Source organism: Ictidomys tridecemlineatus, chromosome 10 (genome assembly GCF_052094955.1).
Source record: "Ictidomys tridecemlineatus isolate mIctTri1 chromosome 10, mIctTri1.hap1, whole genome shotgun sequence".
Lineage (NCBI taxonomy): Eukaryota > Metazoa > Chordata > Mammalia > Rodentia > Sciuridae > Ictidomys > Ictidomys tridecemlineatus.
This window is the reverse complement of record NC_135486.1, coordinates 53,882,363-53,900,883: the sequence shown is the minus strand read 5'-3', so window position 1 is coordinate 53,900,883 and position 18,521 is coordinate 53,882,363. Positions and strand designations below refer to the sequence as shown.

The following is an 18,521-nucleotide window of genomic DNA, read 5'->3' as shown; positions in this document are numbered from 1 at the left end:
CAGATCTATGCCTGGCTGTGCAGCTGTGTGGGCAGCAAACTCCCTTCTGTGTGTAGACACTCTGAGCTGGAATTCTGTCACTTGTAATGAAAAGAATCTTGATATGTAGTAAGAGAGAGACCACTACAGCTTTCTGCAGTGCAGTTAACAGTCTTGACTCATTTTTTTTTTAAAGAATTATAACCAAAATAAAATAAATGGACCTGAAGCCTGGATTTAAACCGTGACTCTAGTGTGAAGTGAGCAAGTCCTCAGCTTCTTCATCTAGAAGACAGGACAGGCTAACTTCAGCCTCTCTACAGCTGTGAGAATTAGAAGATGAACAAGTTACCTGGATCGCAGCAGGCTCTTAATAAATAACAGCAATTACTTTTCAGTTTAAGAAAGTTGAAAGGCAAAGGAGAGTTCTTAAAGTCCTTTCACCTATTTCTCTAGAAAGGTGATGCTAACAAATAGCTGGCAGATGCTTTTATGATTGTTGAACCCGATTTATCTTATTTGGGGAGGACATTACGGTGATATTTCCCATTATAAGTGAGAGCAGATTTGTTCCTCTTTAATTCTGAAGGGCAGTGTTAGTATGATTGGTGTCCTTTGTACGGCAAGAGCAATTCCATCATCCATTTCACTCTTTGCAGAGCGGATGCTGTCTCCACTTTCCTCACTGCTCCCTGAGCCCCCACCCTCTCTGTATTTGAGGGCTGCAGCCTCCTGCTCTATTTCTTAATACCTGTTGGGTCACCTCCCTGGAATATATTGAACAAAGAGAATATTACCTGTTTTTCCAATCAGTATGCTTTCACAAGCTCAATAGTTTTCTACTAAGTAGGTCAGAGGATATTTTTCTTGCTCAAAATAACATGGCTATCTTGAAAACTAGGAAACCTAATTTGGGGAGACATTTACTCACCATTTTTCATTTCTTTAAAGAACCTCTTGCTGTTCTTTGAAAATACTATCACCATTCTCTACAAAGGATCAGATTTATGAGGTTGGATAAATCAGTTTTACTTATGCAATTTAATTGATGGTTCATTCAACTATCTTTAGAGAATTTCTGAAAACCCACCAAGGACTTCACTTGAAATATACAAATAGCATCTAAATGTGGTTAAATTCACAAAGTATGTATTTTATATGAAATTAAAGCATTTTGTTTGCCTGGAGATTGGACCCAAGGCCTTACACATACAAAGCATGTCTTCCACCACTGAGCTACATCCCTAGCTCTCCAATGTCTTTTTTTTTCTTTCTTTCTTGGTACTAGGAAGTTAATCCACAGGTGCTTAACCATTGAGCCTCATCCCAAGCCATTTTTTTGTATTTTATTTAGAGACAGGGTCTCACTGAGTTACTTAGGGATTCACTAAATTGCTGAGGCTGGCTTTGAACTCACAATCCTCCTGTTTCAGTCCCCCAAGGCACTGGGATTACAGGCGTGCACCACCACGCCTGGCTTCCAATGTCTTTTAATCAATTATTTTTTAAGTCTTTCAAAATCACATCCATTATTTTCCATATCTCAGTCCTGTATGATTTTCTGTTGGTTCTCTACAGGGGAAAATGGAATTTTTCCTTCTTATTTTCTCTTCCAAAAGGTGAAAAAAGGAAAAGAGAGTCATTTTGTAGTTGAAGGGGCAGGAGACATTAAATATATTTCAAAAGATTCCCTATGATCTGATATCCTGCTGCTTAGGGTGTAGTTTGTTGTAATAAGAAACTGAAGACTTTCTGTCAGGAAAGCCAAAGTGTTCAGTGATAGCTTGTGAAAGTATAAAAGAAAAAGTGAGCTGGACTGGAAAAAATTTTTAAATTTTTAAAATTTTGCTTTTATTTTTATAAATAGGAAGACTAGACGTCATTTTTCAGAGAAAATGCGCTGCTCATTTACATAAAAAAAAGTCAATATTTTCCTATGCAGATAACCTAGCACCAAGGAGGAAGGGTGGCTTCTTCCTTGCTCAACAGTGAGGTTGTTTATTAGGAGTTGGTATTTCCTGTGTCCTGACCTGGCTTGGTAGCTCAGGAGCCATTGTAGGTTGGAAATGGATGGGTTGCTCCATGGCTATGGGATTTGGAGTTAAAAGGATTGGACATCCGTGTCCCAGGGAGGAAGGATCTACAATGTACATAGTGAGGATAGGAAAAGAACGAGAACCTGAATAAAAGATATCCAAAGAGGATAGGCCAGACAGAAATGCAACTGGATTCTGTAGAGAGTTCCTGGAGCCAGCATCTGAAGCACCAGAGTTTAAGAAAAGGTAATCTAATAGCATGAACATCCACTGACTGTGTGAAAGCTATAGGTAGAATCTTCTGCCTTCCTTGGATATGTTACTAAGGGAGACACAGGACTGAGGCCCTCCAGGTTGGAAAAAAACTTGCACTAGGGAGTTATCCAAAAGGAAACAGATTCTAGCAGCTCTGCTCCTGGTCCAGCAGACTAATTGCTGGAATGAGTCATGCTGTCATGGGGAGTCCAACATTTCCCCATGATAATGTTCATTAAGGGAGAGCTTTAGGATTGAAGGAGGGGCTTAGAAGGTCAGAAGGAGAAGGATTTGGTGAAGGAGAGACTTACATATTATTAAAGAGAGAGAGAGAGAGAGAGATGTTGAAGATTTCCAACTATTTTGAAGGGGCTCCAGGGCTTACATATTATTAAAGAGAGAGAGAGAGAGAGAGAGAGAGAGAGAGAGAGAGAGAGAGAGAGAGAGAGAGAGAGAGATGTTGAAGATTTCCAACTATTTTGAAGGGGCTCACTAACCTCTACTGACTTTCAGTAGAGGTTAGTGAAGCATATGGACCAGAATATGAGCCCAATGGCACTGATGTCCCTAGACCTTGATGCTGGTTGGTACACTTCTTACCAGATCTTACAAGCAGCTTGCCCAGGTACTTTCTAGTAGATAAGGGAATATGATTTTGGAAGGGCCTTTAAACTGTATTTCAAAACAAAACAGAGCAAAACAAAAACAAAAGCAACTATTTGGTGGCCAGGTAGTCCATGAAGACACAATGTATTTCTTTGTTTAATGAGTGGGCAGAAGCGGTGTGGACAGGGCTCTTTTCAGAGATGTGGTGGGATCACCATAAAGACAGTGTCATTTGTGTACAGGGTAACTATATCCCATGGATATGCCCCTAGAAGAAGGGGTGTCACCCAGCATGGGGATCCTGATGTAGTTTGTGGTCTTATTTAAGCTTAACAGAAAGAGGCAATGATGTGAGCCTATTAATCCTGATTTGGTATAAGAAGCTCTGTTTTTCACTATTTGATGATGACCCAGAGGTGCTTCCTGGGACCTGGAAATGCCTTTTTCCCCCCTAAATAAATAGGAAGGCTAGAGGTCAGTTATCAGAGTACATACATTGCTCATATATGCTGGTGAACACACAAAAAAGAGTCGAATCAGTCATGATGTTGTACATCCAGAAGGCCATGCAGTAACATGGAAGATCAGTAGGCATTGGCACACCACTGTCTCCTACTAGCCAAGGCCTATATAACAAGCCTCTTCTACTTTTTGAACACAGATAATATTAGGATTCCTACAGATATATGATTTCCTAAAGACATACACACACACAGACTTGGGGCAAGAAGACAAGTTCAAAGTGTAACCAATAATATGACCAGGGAAGGAAGGAACAAACAGCTTCTTAACTTTCCTGTCTGAAAAGAAAGTGGTTATGGTCTATATATTTATCCAGTACACCTGGCACAGGGGAGTTGATGGAATAAAGAATAAAGTTCAGAGAGGATTTTGTATCATGATCCAGAGTTAGGCAGAAGGTGGGTTCCTCTGAAAGATGCTTGGGGAGTCATCCTCCAGGAGCCAGAAACAACAAACACCATGGAGTTGTGAGCTCCAGGAGGTGAAGGGGCAGGTTCTATCCACATTCCTCAGCACAGTGGTGGTGATATATGTCACCTTCCCTTTCCATACATACATCAGCAGTGCCCAGTCATGTTTCATCATTCATAATTCAGATAGGAAATAGCTACTGTACTAAGCCTATGTCTATGAAGCTTCCAGATGACCTACACCAGTCTGCTGTCACCCAGAGCTCTGCAAGAATGTGAAGCATTTGATGAAAAGCATTTCTAGCAGCAAAGTAGAGAAACCTATTTGAGATGAAATCTTACTCATTCAGCAGCCCATGGGAGAAGGCTACCACATTCAGAATAAGTAGGTTGGTGGAAACCTACCCCTTTTTTCTCAGAGGAGTTGGAGGGCAAAGCCTTAGGCTTTCCATGCACAGACTATCCTTGATTTCTATTCCAACAAAGACCACAAAGCTGGGTCATTTTCATGCTGCTAGTTCAGGGCTTGAAACATCCAGCACAGGTAGATACCAGTTATTGCCCAAATGACTACATAGCATCTCAAGCAAGGTGATTAGGGCTAAAGGAAGCAGGGTACATTTCAAGGAGTGGATTGCTGGAGAATGAAGGTCTTTTTTCTTCTATTTTCCTAAGACAAGTGCAGCCAGAGGAATTGCTTATAATACTCTCCCTCACCCTTTCTCAAAAGCCTTCTATGAGTGCTAGATCATCCCTACTAGTAAAACACAAGTAATCAGGTCTGAGTTCAGGTTAGTGGTTTAATGTCACTTATGCAACTGAATTGTAGTCATTGTCACTGTCATCCCTTTCTCCCTCTTTCTCCTCCTCCTGGTTCCTCTCTTCTCCTTTGATGCTTGCATTTGTTGTATTTCTAGATTCTGAATCAAGAATCTCTCTTACCTTTCGGAATTAAATTAAATGGCCATGTATTAAAGACTGAAAATTCTTGAGTCTTGCTGAACTCCTTGTCCCACTGCTGTGCAAGACACAGTCATTGCCCCAGTGTCAAGACAAGGGACTGTGGCTAAGAAACCAAGCTTACAAAATTGACAGCAAATAGAAAGAGGTCCTGATTAGATATACCAAGTAACCAGTATCACACACACACACACACACACACACACACACACACAGCTCAAACTCTGGTATGGAGGTTCTGCCACCAAAGATACTTCAATTGAAAACTATAATGTGGAAAAAATGATAAAGTAGCTAAAGGATTATTGTCCACATCAATAAACATTGGGTAAAATAATTCTGTAAACCTCACCAAGAAAGATAAATGACAACATGAGTGAAGAATGCTGGATGAAGTTCAGGGGCTATTTCCTCTCTTGGGTAGACAATGACTGTGGTTCATTCTCTAGGTCCTGCTCCATGAGTCTGGACTAGGAAAGTTTTAAACTAGGAACAACAGTTAAGGACCCCACCTGTCCCCTAGAAATGAGCTTCAGAGACAGATATCCAGACATGAGCATCCTCAGAAAGCAATCTAACCACAGTGGTGCAGCAGGGAGAGCTGAGCAGCCGAGAGCACTGCGTGCATGACTGCATGCATCTCTCGTCCAGGTCTCCCCACTCCAAGGTGCACCTGGCAAGTTCTGCTGGCTCGTGTACTAGGAAGTCAAATTGATTGATGACAGAAACCCACAAAAGAGCAATTGTAGGCCTTTGGAAGAAAAGCTAGCTTGAAAACAGTAGTAGAACGTTCTGCTGTGATGAAACCTTACATTTTATCAACTTATCTGCCAAAGCTTCCAGGGAAAAAGTTAAAAAATTACTGGCAAAATGAAAATTGATGCAGCTGCCATATAATTACTGGCAATCTCTGAGTTATAAACACCTGAGTTGTAAACATATCATGTCCACAAACTACCAGCTACATTTTTTTTCAAACAGCAAAGTAGAGAAACCTATTGAGATGAAATCTTACTTGTTCAGTTTCCTCTGTGCCCCTCCCTCTCTGATCACAGCGCCACTAACAGATGCAGCCACAACTTGAGTAAGTCCCTTCATTATTCTTGGCTGCTTATTTCTAGATAATTCACAAAAATGTCATTCCTTTTGCCACAAAAATACTATTGAGTGGGTGGGTGGAGTACTAGAGAGGACTAAACCAAGGGGTGCTCAACAACTTAGCCACATGCCTACCCCTTTTATTTTGAGACAGAGTCTTGCTAAGTTGCCCAGGCTGGCCTACTGTCTCAGCCTCCTAAGAAGCTGGGATTATAGGTGTGCACCACCATACTTGGCTACAAAAATACTATTTAAGGACAATATTGATATCACCCTTCTCTGCAGGCTTTGATCAAGAAGCAGGAGAAGGCCCTTATATATTTGAAATAAATTAAGATCAGCTAAAATAAAGACATCAATGGATGTCATCCTTTCTCACATTCTCTTGAGGAGTAACATTTTGGTGATGGTGGGGGGGAGCAATCTGGTGACAATTATCCAAATTTAAAGATGAGTATAATTTATGATATAGCAAGTTAACATTTAGGAATCTACCATATGGACTTACCCTAAGGATGCAGTCACATTGGTACACTAAGATACAAGTACATGGATTTGTTTGTCTGTTTGGTGCATGTGGTGCTGGGGAGTGAAGCCAGGGGCCTTGCAGATGTTAGGTAAGAGCTCTACCACTGAGCTACACTTCCACACTCCACTATAGGGAAGCTTGTAGTTTAATTTAATAGCATTGTTTGACACAATAAATAAGAGTGGAAACAAAAGGGATTGATATAAAATTATAATATACTCATGAGAGAAAATATTACATATCTGTTAGAAAGAATGAGGAACACAAGTAGTTACATCCTACTGAAAAGTGAAAAAAGCAAGTTATAAACTTGAGCTAGAGAATGATCCCATTTTCCCCCTTCTTTATGCCCACAAGGAGAATTCTCAGCTTTTCCTTCTCATTCCTACTCTCCTACTTGCTACCATACTAAGCATATTTAACAGATTGACTGGGGAGTAAGTCTTCCACCACAAAGATGAGGAGAAGCAGAAAGTATGGAAAGGTGGAGGAAGTGGACAGTTTTGAAGGGAAGAATTGTGAGGGTATGAGAATAGCTGGGTGAACAGTAAAAAGAAGGAGGGAAATAGGGGCTTTAAAGAAATAACAGTATATTATAAACACAACCATTGTTTATGCTCTTTGAGAGACTCTGAAAAATGTTAGAATTACTTTCTCTCTCTCTCTCCTCTCTCTCTCTCTCTCTCTCTCTCTCTCTCTCTCTCTCTCTCTCTCTCTCTCTCTCTCTCTCTCTCCCAGGAAAAGATGGAAGATATATATAGTCATGTGGAGTTTTAGAATATATTCACACTGGCCATTCACAGAAAATTTCAGGAAAGAAACTTATAGCATTGGTTATTTTTAGGGAGTGGGAAAAAAGTCTGGATGAGAGTGATTTTTACCTTTATCTGGTATAGTTGCGTCTAAAAAGTCCCTCAAAGGCACAGGGGTTAAAGGCTTGGTCCTCAAGGTAACACTAAATAAGACAGTGGGACCTTGAACAGATGGTGCTTAGTGGGTAAACTCCTGGTATTGAGAGCATGTCCTTGAAGGGAACTATGGGGCACCTGCCCATTTCTCCTCCTCATTCACTCCAATGCCATGAGGTGAACTGCTATTTGCTCAGTCACAATCTCCCACCATGATGGTCTGCTTTGCCACACGCCTGAAACCAACAGGGCCAACTGATTATAGAATGAAACCTCGAAAACCCTAAGCCAAAATAAACCTTTTCACTTTATAAACCAGTGATTTTAGGCATTTGCTACTGTGTTATAAACTATCCTTTAGAAAATACCCTTCCCTAGAAGTTTCAACTATTCTCACAACAAAAATAAGCAGAATATGTGTGAACGTACTGAAAGTCCCTTACCCGAGAAAGCCTCTACATCTACTTACCACTCTCCAGTTCCTAGAAAAGTCAAGTTTAATTAGTACTAAACCTAATGTGCAACTTCATTTAAAACAACTTGTGCTCAGTTTTGCTTTTGTATTTCTGTCTCTCTCTTTTTGAAATTTACAGCATACCTTGGTGATATTATAGGGTGAGTAGATGTTCCTGAGCTGGTCTATGAACTCCCCATGATAGATAATACTATCTTTAGGAGGAAAATGACTTCCACATAGTAAACCATTTTTTGCCAAGCTTTAAAAACCTGAGCTATCTTATGATTAAGATTTGACTGACTTAAACTTTTATATAATAAAAGTTATTAAAACTTAAAATTATTTTCACTATGTTTAGTGTGTTTAACGTGAAAGGACATAGCAATACTTGTATACAACATTGGACACACACATACAGTGACTTTCAGAAGACATATTATCAGCTAATACTAAAGACTACACATTTCGTTGTACATGAATTATTTCCAACGTGCTTTTTGAAACATAAAGAATTAAATTGTATCATAAAACTGAGTAAAATCCATTGAGTAAAAGTAAATGACAGAGTAGCAGGAAGGGTGCTGAGAGCAGTGATTTGGATAGAAATGGAATATGGACCCCATGTCCTTTAAGATCAGCAGCTAAACTTTAGCCAAGGTCGGAGTGACAAAGTGCTTGCTGGAGAATTGACCTCAATCTAGGTATTGGAAACAGTATATTAACATTGTAAAACTGTTAGAGCAGATGGCAATGTAGTCACCTCTTGGTAACCCGTGCCTAGCTAACAGTCTACGTCCTTAGTGAAAGTTGAGCAAAACACCCACTTGAACCATGGAGATGCTTGACAGCACATAATGTAAAGTCCCTCATGCACACAAGAGGGACAAACACCAGCTTCCAGCTTCCACATTCCTAGCTCACATTCTAAGACTGTTAGAGCATGTATAGGACATCAAATGGTTGTGCACAATCCTCACTTTCATTTTTGCCTGAGCTAAAGGTAAAAGACAAAATATGAGGGCACCTAATGCTCCTGTTTCTCTTTGTTGGTTCTGGATTGTTTATAGTCTTTTCCTTGTCTACAACTTTGTCAGCAAATGGTTCAACTCTCATTCATTTGAAGTGGATCAATGCAGCTCACTGCTTAGCAACTCCTTAACAAGCCCCAGGGAAGAGAAACTGGGGGAGGCTGGGAAATTTGTCACCAGCATAAGAACAAAGTTCACATTTACAGAGATAATGTGACCTGCCAAACACCAGAAAAAATATACCCAAACATTTTCCGAACATATGGGGTACGTATATTCTGGAGGACTATGCCTCATCTATAAGAAAGACCTCTTTGACTCAAAAGTTGGTCAGTCAGACTGCCAGTTAATTAAGGGGTAAGTCGGTGCTTTGCAGAAGGCTTGCTAGGATACAAAAATAGGTGCAGAATGGGCATCCTTGAAGGTGTGTGGCCTTCTTTATGTAAGTGTGTACTGATTTAAAATTGCTGTGCTTCAGTGTGGTCTGAGCAAAACAGCCTGGACTCAAAAGGAAGGGAAGATGGGGCAGGAAGGGTCGGCAGCACTTGCCAGGAATGTGGGGCCAGCAGCTGCTGAGGCGGCCTGGAAGGAGGCCTTTCTGTCTGCAGCTCCTGGCTGGAGTCCATCCACTCTCCCAGCAGCAGTTTGGCTTCCTAGGCCAAGAGTTCAGAGAGTTAACGCCAACCATCCCTGATCTGCCTCACATTGCAACACCAAGGCTCTGAGAATGAAGCTTTATCTCTCTATTCAATTCATATTTTCTGAGAACCCACAAGATTCATCATACTGAATAGATATTTCACTGCTCATGGGAAAGTCTACAGTCTCAGCCCTCAAGGCAATCTCTTATAAGTTTGATTAAAGCTGACTCACAGTCTGGATTCCAAAGCTGTTCACCCACAAGGCAGTGAAGGAAACCACCTACAAAAATCTGAAAACTCCCTCAGGGTCATGCTGGCACCACGGCAAATGGTTCAGCTGGCTTATGACCTCTGCCGTTCACCTGGCTGATGGGGCCTTTGCCATCTTCAGGTTCCTCTCTTCCTGCCCCAACTCCTGGCCCAGGTCTGGCTTTCTGACCAAGTGCTCCATTTCTGGCTTTCTACCTTTGTCTCCATGAATATCTTAGACCCTGGACTTGCTTCTTTCCATCCAGTACAGATCCTGGCAATGGTGCCCCACCCCAAGTTGTCTCCTGAGGCGATTCTTCCAGTGGGGACAGGGATGGCATGGGGTGCTGCCTCCCTCCCACCTTCTGCTTCACTTAGAGCCACCCCTCTGCCTGTTTTCCATGTTGCAGAGGTCTAGACCTGGGTGTTCCTTCTACTTGGTCCCTTGGGCTAATACTGTGTTTCCATGGTCTGCAGAGCTAGGAAATTCAACATCCTCCTAGAATGGTACCCCTGCTTTCCAGGGACTGCCCCTACCCTAGTGTCAAGCGCTTTCAAGGCACCTTGTTAAAAGTGACCTTGTTCTGTGCTGGAGACTGGGTTACTCTAACCTCAGATTATAGTTCATATGTTTCTGTGCCCTATTTCCTTGGACTGATCTTGGCCCCCACGTTCAGACTTGTATTCTTAACCCTGGCAAACTGGAACCTCTCTCACCAGAGCCAACCCATCAGCCCTTGACTCCAACTCTGCCTTCCCTCCCAAAGCTCCTCTGAGTTACAAGAACTTAGGGGGGCAAAACACTCACCCCTCAGTCTAGAGGAGCTAAACCAACAGTTGCTTTGTTAGACTCAATGACAGCCTGAGCAGGGTGGTGTCCCTGCTCTTAGGCCTGGATTATAAGGTGGCTATGAGGGAAAGATTCAGGTGAAAGCATTCTGGGAAACATAAGGACTGAAAAATGGAAAGGACTATCATTATTGCCAGACCCAGGGTTCCACAGCAGCCATCCTCACTGGGACCAGTGTTTGGTAAGGCTAGTGACACAATGTCCCAAGCCATGTGCTCCTCTCTGGTACCCTGTGCTTGCTTCTGTCACTGCAAGCACACACTGTACCATAATCATCTGCTCCACACTGAAGATGTCTAACTTACTCTCTGTCCAACCACCATGACTGACACACAGCAGGAGCTTTTACAAACGCACAGTCAAATGCACAAAGGAATGAATAAAGTGGGGTTTGGTGTTATACATTGAGAAGTAGCTAGGAACACCTGATATGAAATGGGGCAATCAGATAGAATCCACACTCTTTCTTTTTTTTTCTTTTTTTGGTACCAGGTATTAAACTCAGGGGCACTTGACCACTGAGCCATACCCCCAGCCTATTCTGTATTTTATTTAGAGAAAGGGTCTCACTGAGTTGCTAAGCCCCTCACCTTTGCTGAGGTTGGCTTTGAACTCGTGATCATCCTGACTCAGCCTCCTGAGCCACTGGGATCACAGGCGTGCATCACCACACCCAGCAGACCCCACATTCTTGATCCTTTGCCCAACGGAAAAAAATATTCTAGCTTGTGCTCTGGCTCTCTCTCTGGGACTCACCGGTAGGGCTCCATGGTCCGAATCCCATAGAAGAGTGCCTCTTCCAACAGCCCAAGGTTGATGCAGGCGTCCATGGCGCAGTCGAGCACCTTCAGCTGGTAGATGTTGATATCAGGAAGCCGTTCAGAGTTGCTGCTTATGATCGCCTGGCACATGGCCAGAACCTGTTCCCACTCTGTTATTAACCTTAGTTAAGGATTCATTGTCTTCATAGAGAAAAAACAAAAGCAAAATGAGACTCTCAAAAAGGATGAAGAGCGCCCAGGCGCAGGAGGGAAGGGAGTGCCCATTATTTCACACAGATGAGCTGCCTGAAAACATTCTTGAGAAACAAAAACATGTAAGTGGCATCTCAGCAAAGTAAATTCTGTTTATATCAACAAACCATCTTCTAACCAAGCCTATGCTTTGGAAGATTAAAATTGCCAAAGAACAGTTCTTTCTTCACACTCCAACATGGACTCTCTTTAACTAGTCCTGAAGTGAATGAGGCTGTTAATTAAACTGGATTCAGATTTAGTTCCATATATAACTATTTATTACTTCGTTAGCTTCTGTTTAAAAGTTGATTTGAAATTAAAGAAGATTTAAAGAGATTTCTTCTGCAAAAGGAGGAGCATATGTGTGCTTCTGTGCTGTGTGAGTCTTTGGCATACATGAAACAAAACACACAACTCATAGACACATGCTATGGGCAATAATGCAAAGAAATTCATTTCCAATGTATCTTATATTTATATTTATTTTTCTTATAAAGCAAAAGTGACCCAAACCAAATAAAGTTATTCTTATTTGATGAAATAAAAGCATTAAGAACATGATTTATGCATATAAACCAAGTGAGGAGAAATGCGTTTTTAATGAGGACAAGATCCAGTACATGCTTCTGAGCAATACCATCTTTCCGATTAACCATGAGTCAACAACTGAACCTCATGGAGCCTCAGTGTGACCTCACTTTCTCTCTCTCTCTCTTTCATTCATTCTTTCAAGAGTGGAGGGTCCTGCTATGTTGCCCAGGCTGATCTTGAACTCCTGGGCTCAAGTGATCCTCATGCCTCAGCCTCCTGAATAGCTGGGACTTCAGGCATGTGCCACTGTGACCAGCTTTTAACTTTATCTTTTCAGTCATAAAATATCAGAGGCAGTGAGAGGATGGAAGATGTGGTGTACTGAGCGTACCTTGAATCTCTCCAAGGTGAATTAGCTCAGGAGCAGAGCGGAAGGCGGGATTGTGGGGCCCTGGGCCCTCTCACAGTTTCTCTGCTACGCTGCTGCATTTAGGCCTGGAAGAGCCGAGGAGGACATTATGTTGGCATTGGCCCTTCTCCCAACCCTACTCTACCTTCAGCCAGCATAACTCTGCATTCATCTGCTTTCATGTAGTTGGGGGAAATGTTTGAAGATTTCAGAAATAGCAGAAATGGCATAGCCTTTGATCAGTGATAAAGCTGTATTCAAATCTAAGCTTGTTCTGTCATTTGTCAGATTTGAGGTTCTGAGAAGTCCAAGTGCTTTGAGATAGGCTAGAAATAGAAATGCCTAATATCATTATAATTATTTAATAAAATACTGTATATAAATTGAATAGACTCTTCATGTGTGCTACCATGAGCCGGACAGAGCTCCATGCATTATGGACACAGAGGGAAAACACCTATTGGCATGTATAATGCTACATAGATATTATTGCATTCCTCTGTCTTTTCTCTCAGATTTCTGAGCAAGACTAGAGTTAAAGAAAAGGGACAGAGGACCTGGTTTGATGGAACTTCCCCCATTCCTACCTCTCCATTCCCACAGGATCCAGTCGCTTGGCAACCCAGCCATCTGTGCTCCAACCTTGCCCCCAACTCCAGCCCTCTTCTCTGACATCCTGACACTGCAAGACCCACCCTGAACAGAGAGCCCACTGGGCACACACTCCTTTATTCCTCTCTAGCAAAATCTACCTTTCCAGTGTCCATAAGCTTCAGATACTGCTTCCCAAGACTTCAGAAACTGCTTTTACCAAACCAATCAAGCCACTTGTATGAGTGGGCACCAATAGCTTTATGAACCCTCACAGGAAACATATTTCCTTTCAGCTGAGGCAGAACCCCCTACCCTGAGGCATGACTTCCTTAGTGGAAATTTAAAGCATGATAGAGCTTGGCTGAGGGCCCTTTATGTCATACCCTTATTATTTTAGGACAAGTTCTGCTCTAAGGAGTTGACTCTGGTCCCATAAGAGGTATATTTATTGAAGAAAAATGAGTTAGTGATTTTCTTTTGTATTCATCTGACATGGATGTTTAAAGTTTGCTGAATGTGTCCCCCAGGGACTGAGGGGAAGCGTATCTTAGGCAATGCACTGATTTTGTAACAGATTGCCCGGCTAACCTCTGTGGCTTTTCATTCCAGGATTAGATATTTGACGAACTGTCAGGAGGAATGATTGTCTTTTATACAACACTAGACATTTCTGTGGCGAGACTTGTACCTTATTTTAACATTGTATTGTATGACCTCCACTGTTATTTGCCTATTCATTTCTATGTGTTCCAACTCATTCTAAAGAGGTTTGAGGTGACAAGCCTTAGCAGCTGGAACCAGATGTGATGTCCTGCAGCCACTCACAGGAATACATCCACTGCATTTTCCTGTGAGCTGGGAAGAACTATGTGTCAATTCCCCTCCACAACACTGGCAATCATCTCCTGGCAAAGAGAGGCAAAATCTTTCCTAGAAAATACCCCAGTGAGAGCAAAAAAGAGAGAAATAAAAAGAGAATAATTTAAACTTTAAGAGGCTTTTTCTCCAAGTTAATGTGATATGTATTTGCTCAAGGATTTAGTCTCTGGCATCTATGTGTTTACTGCAAGTCACTTTATTCCAGTGAGCCCTGGACCAAAGCAGGGCTAGGTGGCCCATTTAAAGAAAATGGATCACCAATAAGCAGGATAGATACCTTTTACTTTTAAATGATCATAAAAGGATTAGGGGAAAACAGCGAAGGGAGCCAAGTCAATTCACTTGGGAATTAATCAACCTCTTGAAACTCTTAGACTGTCAGACCACAGAGCTCTTACCTAATTATATTACTGTCCTGTGTAAAACCACCCAGGGTCCCCTCACCTTGAAATTCTCTTCTCCTGTGCATGGCATTGGAGGCCTTGCCACGTTCCTCTCCACTCACGCTGAACAACTGGCCATCTCTCCACAGAATGCCTCTTTGTTCTGTGCTTCTACATAACTCTCCTCTCTATTGGAATCTCCCTTCCATAACTGGCCTGGTGAAATGCCACCTCTTCCTCCTTGATATAGCTCTGTGAAACCTTCTTTAATCTCATAAAATTGACTTCTGTGCAGCTGTTGCTCCTATAAATATATATGTGTGCATGTGTATGTGTGTGTGTGATATGTATTGTATTAGTCATTTTGGTATCTCTATAATGAAATATCTGACATAGATTATTTATTAAGTGAAGACAGGTTTACTTTAACTCATGGTTCTGGAGGTTCACATCCAAGGCTGGGCAGTTCCATTGGTTGGCTGTTGGTGAGGGATGGCAATGGCAGAAACCCACAGGTGAGCATTCATGTCTGAGCCAGGAAGCAGATGGAGATTAAGAGACCAGGGTGCCACAACCTCCTTTAAAGGCAGGCCCACAGTGACCTGAGGACTTTTCACAGGTTCACCTCTGAAAGGTCCATAGCACCTACCACTGCTGCCATACTGGGGACTGAGCTTTTTCAGATGGAACTTTGAGGGATATATACCCAAACTATAGCATGAATTAATTTACATGTTTATTATTCCACTTTGTGTGACAGTTTTGAATGCAGGGCTGTGTCTTCTAACTTCAGCATGAATCATAAGGTGGATTATGACTTGCAAGGTCACTGGCATAGAGTCAGTTTTCAGTAAAACCTGTCCAGCTGAGACTGGGCTATAGTTGGGTAATTCAGAGGACCTGATCCCACTGCATTGGATCTCAGAGAACAGGTCTCCACCTCTGCAACAGAATAGCTCCTGGAGCCCATGAATGTGGACCCCTTGCTCCCAGAGCTGGCTGTTCTCCCAATCAGTATCTTCCATTCCATCTCTAGATGAGGTTTCAAATTCCACCTTGGCTCTGTTTCCGCTCCTCAGAGCTTATTTCCATTTTTCTGCATCCCTCATAATATGTCCTATCCCAAACTGAATATAAAATTACAGATATGATCAGACCAATGCTATCCCCTTTCTCATTTTATACTCTACATTTCTATGAATACATAAAATCAAAGTTTTCTTTTGGAGGGTTGGGTCATACTCCTACATTTTATTAGTATTCACTGTTTATCAGAGCCTAAAATCCCCTAACATTTTCTGCTGTAAGCTTTCTGCATATATATACACTTGAACTTTTTGATCCAAAGAGAAGAGTTTACATATACTCCTGTCAAATTTCATCTTTTGAAGCTCAGATGCCATTCAGATTTTCAGGGATCGATTAGGCTCTTGATGCTATCATTGCACCTCTGTTGTCTTTCCCAACTACACATCTTTGGATAGCTCATGAACCTGTGTTCGGTTATCTTCATTCAAGGCACTGAAACAAAGGTTGAGGAGGACTGAGATGGGAACAAAGCACTCCAGGATGACAGTGACCCAGGTAGCATCATTCTCTCAGTATACCTATTACATGGATTCTGTCAGTATCTAGCTTAAATTTCTTGACTACTTGTTTTCAAGTCCTTTATGAAATTTAGATAAAAAACTTGCTCTTAATGAATCCATACCATGTCCTGGTGATTGCAGGTGATTCTGCTCTTTTAGTAAGCAATTATAGATTCTTTAATGAGACTGTTAACAAACTCACTGGGCTATAGATTTCTGAAATATTTCACCTTTAAAAGTAGAAACATCCACCTACTTACCTTTCTTATTCTTTAAGTTATTTAAAAAACATTGTTTGTAGATTAAAAAACTCTTTTGCAGATTTTCTCAGGACCTGAATTATAATTAACCCAATTCAGCCATTGATCTTTTTGCAACCTTCAATCTTGTTCTTATCTGTGGTTTCCCTTTGTCACATTTTTTGCTCACGTGAAATCTTCCACTGGGAATAGGTAGCCCCCCCTCTGGTGCTATCTATCCAGATCCTGTCCTTATTTGGAACATGTTTTACACAGGAGAGCATCAATGGAGCTTCCTGGGGGATCTCTGTCACATGCTATCTCCCTTTGCTCTGAACTTTGACCCACTCATGGAGCTTACTATTTATGGTAAGAATTTATTATATAGCAACTCCCTATTGCTGCTGTCATTGTGGCTGATTTATTATGTAGCTTCTAAGTCTGAGGGTCAATGGCATTAAGTTATAAGGATTCTATTCTTTCGTAGAGATGAAGGGGGCCATGGGAGGAAGGCAATTAGAAATTGGTTACCTCTTATATATGAAAAAAACCCTACTATTTGCCCTCCTACTCTAACTGGTGATATTACCAGATCTTTCCCAGCCATTAACCTAAATTGCTGGCTGGGGTTAGAGATGCAGCTTATGGCCATGGAACAGAAAGAAACTTATGGAGAATTCCAATCCTGCTCTTGACCTTATTAATACCACACTTCCAACAATAAAGAAGCAATGCCAACAGTTAATCCAATCCACAGGTGAAAGGATACTCCAATGTGCCTTCAGTTCTTCAATTTTTTTCAGGGATTCCTGAACTTCCTTCCAGACTTGCTCATCGCCAGTTAGCATATCAGCATCCTGCTCAAGCCAAATTAAAAGAGAGCAAAGAAAAACAATCCAATTAAAAATGGGGAAAATAACTGCACAGACATTTCTCCAAAGAAGATATACAAATGGCCTACAAGCACAAGAAAAGATGCTTCACATCATTAATCATCAGGGAAATACAAATCAAAACCACAGTGAGATATTATTTTACACCTGCTAACAGTTACAATTGAAAAGATAACAGGGAATAACTATCAGTAAGGATGTAGAGAACTGAAAGGCTCATCCCCTGCTTGTGGCAATATAAAATTGTACAGCTTTGAAAAACAGTCTTTTCAGTCCTCAAAAGATTAAACACAGAGTTACCAGATTACCAGTTAGTTACTACATTAACAATTCCACTCCTAGATTTATAACAAAGAGAAATGAAAACATACATTCACAAACGTTCACAGTGACATTGTTCATAAAAGCTGAAGTAGAAACAATTCCAATTTCCATCAATTGATGGATGGATAAATAAATAAGATATTCATACAATGGAATATTATCCAACAATAAAATAAATGAGAGACTAGTACATGCTACAATATGGATGGACCTTGAAAACATTATGCTAATAAAAGAAGGCAATCAAAAAAAGACCATATGTTGTATAATTCCATTTATATGAAATGTCCAAAAGAGGCAAATCCACAGAGACAGAAAGTAGATTAGTGGTTGCACAGGGTGAGGACATAGCAGGAACTGGGGAGTGACTGCTAATGGGTAAGTTTTCCCTTTTGGGATAATAAAAAAATGTTCTAAAATTGACTGTGATATTGATTGCACAACTCTGAAGAAAGACGAAAAACCACTGAATTGCATGCTTTAAACTTAGTGAATTGTATTATATGTGGATTATCTCTTAATAAAACTGTGATTTTTAAAAATCCTAAAGGGAAAAGAGGTAAGAAAATGAATTATTTGCTAGGGGGCCTTCAGATAGCACTTTCATCAAGTCTGTTATCAAGCAAGCTAGGATAAAGAAAGATACATACAACCAGATCCATGTAAACCAACTCCAAGTTCCATAAAAACTAAAAACAAAACAAACAACCTTCCTTAAAAAAGCAATCAAAATAAAAATTTGAGCTTTTATTAAATGCCTACTCTCCCACTTGGTAAGGAGGTCCTCTATCTTTCTGTTTGCCATTGTATCTCCAGTAACTAGCACAGTGTTGAGCATATGGCAGGTGTTCAATCAATATCTGTTGAGTAAATGACCAAAAAATATGTGTAATGGTACCAGTACTTTACCAATATTGTTCCATTTTATCTTCATATAGTTCTCTTATGTATATAAGATCATTCCTGATGCAATTACACAGGTGGGGAATGGACACAGAGTACCCCAGGTCAGGCAATGAGAGGGTACCAAGTCTTTAGAATGTTAGAAAATAAAAATAAAACCAACAGAAGGTAGATCTGATTTTTACCACCATTTAATAACTCCAAACAACTTAGAGGTAAAATATTCTTCCCCA

General features: G+C 41.0%; 1 protein-coding gene across 12 annotated transcripts in view; it reads right to left on the bottom strand.

Annotated features, from left to right (window-relative positions):
* Smyd3 (SET and MYND domain containing 3) overlaps positions 1–18,521 on the bottom strand; it is a 683,600-nt gene that overhangs the window by 91,320 nt on the left and 573,759 nt on the right. For all 12 annotated transcript variants that reach the window (XM_005326561.3, XM_078022938.1, XM_078022941.1 and 9 more), the window contains 2 exons: positions 16,938–17,025; positions 11,285–11,459 (listed from right to left, as the gene is read on the bottom strand). In XM_005326561.3, coding sequence (XP_005326618.2) covers positions 11,285–11,459; positions 16,938–17,025 — 263 coding nt within the window. The remainder of the gene's footprint in view (positions 1–11,284; positions 11,460–16,937; positions 17,026–18,521) is intronic.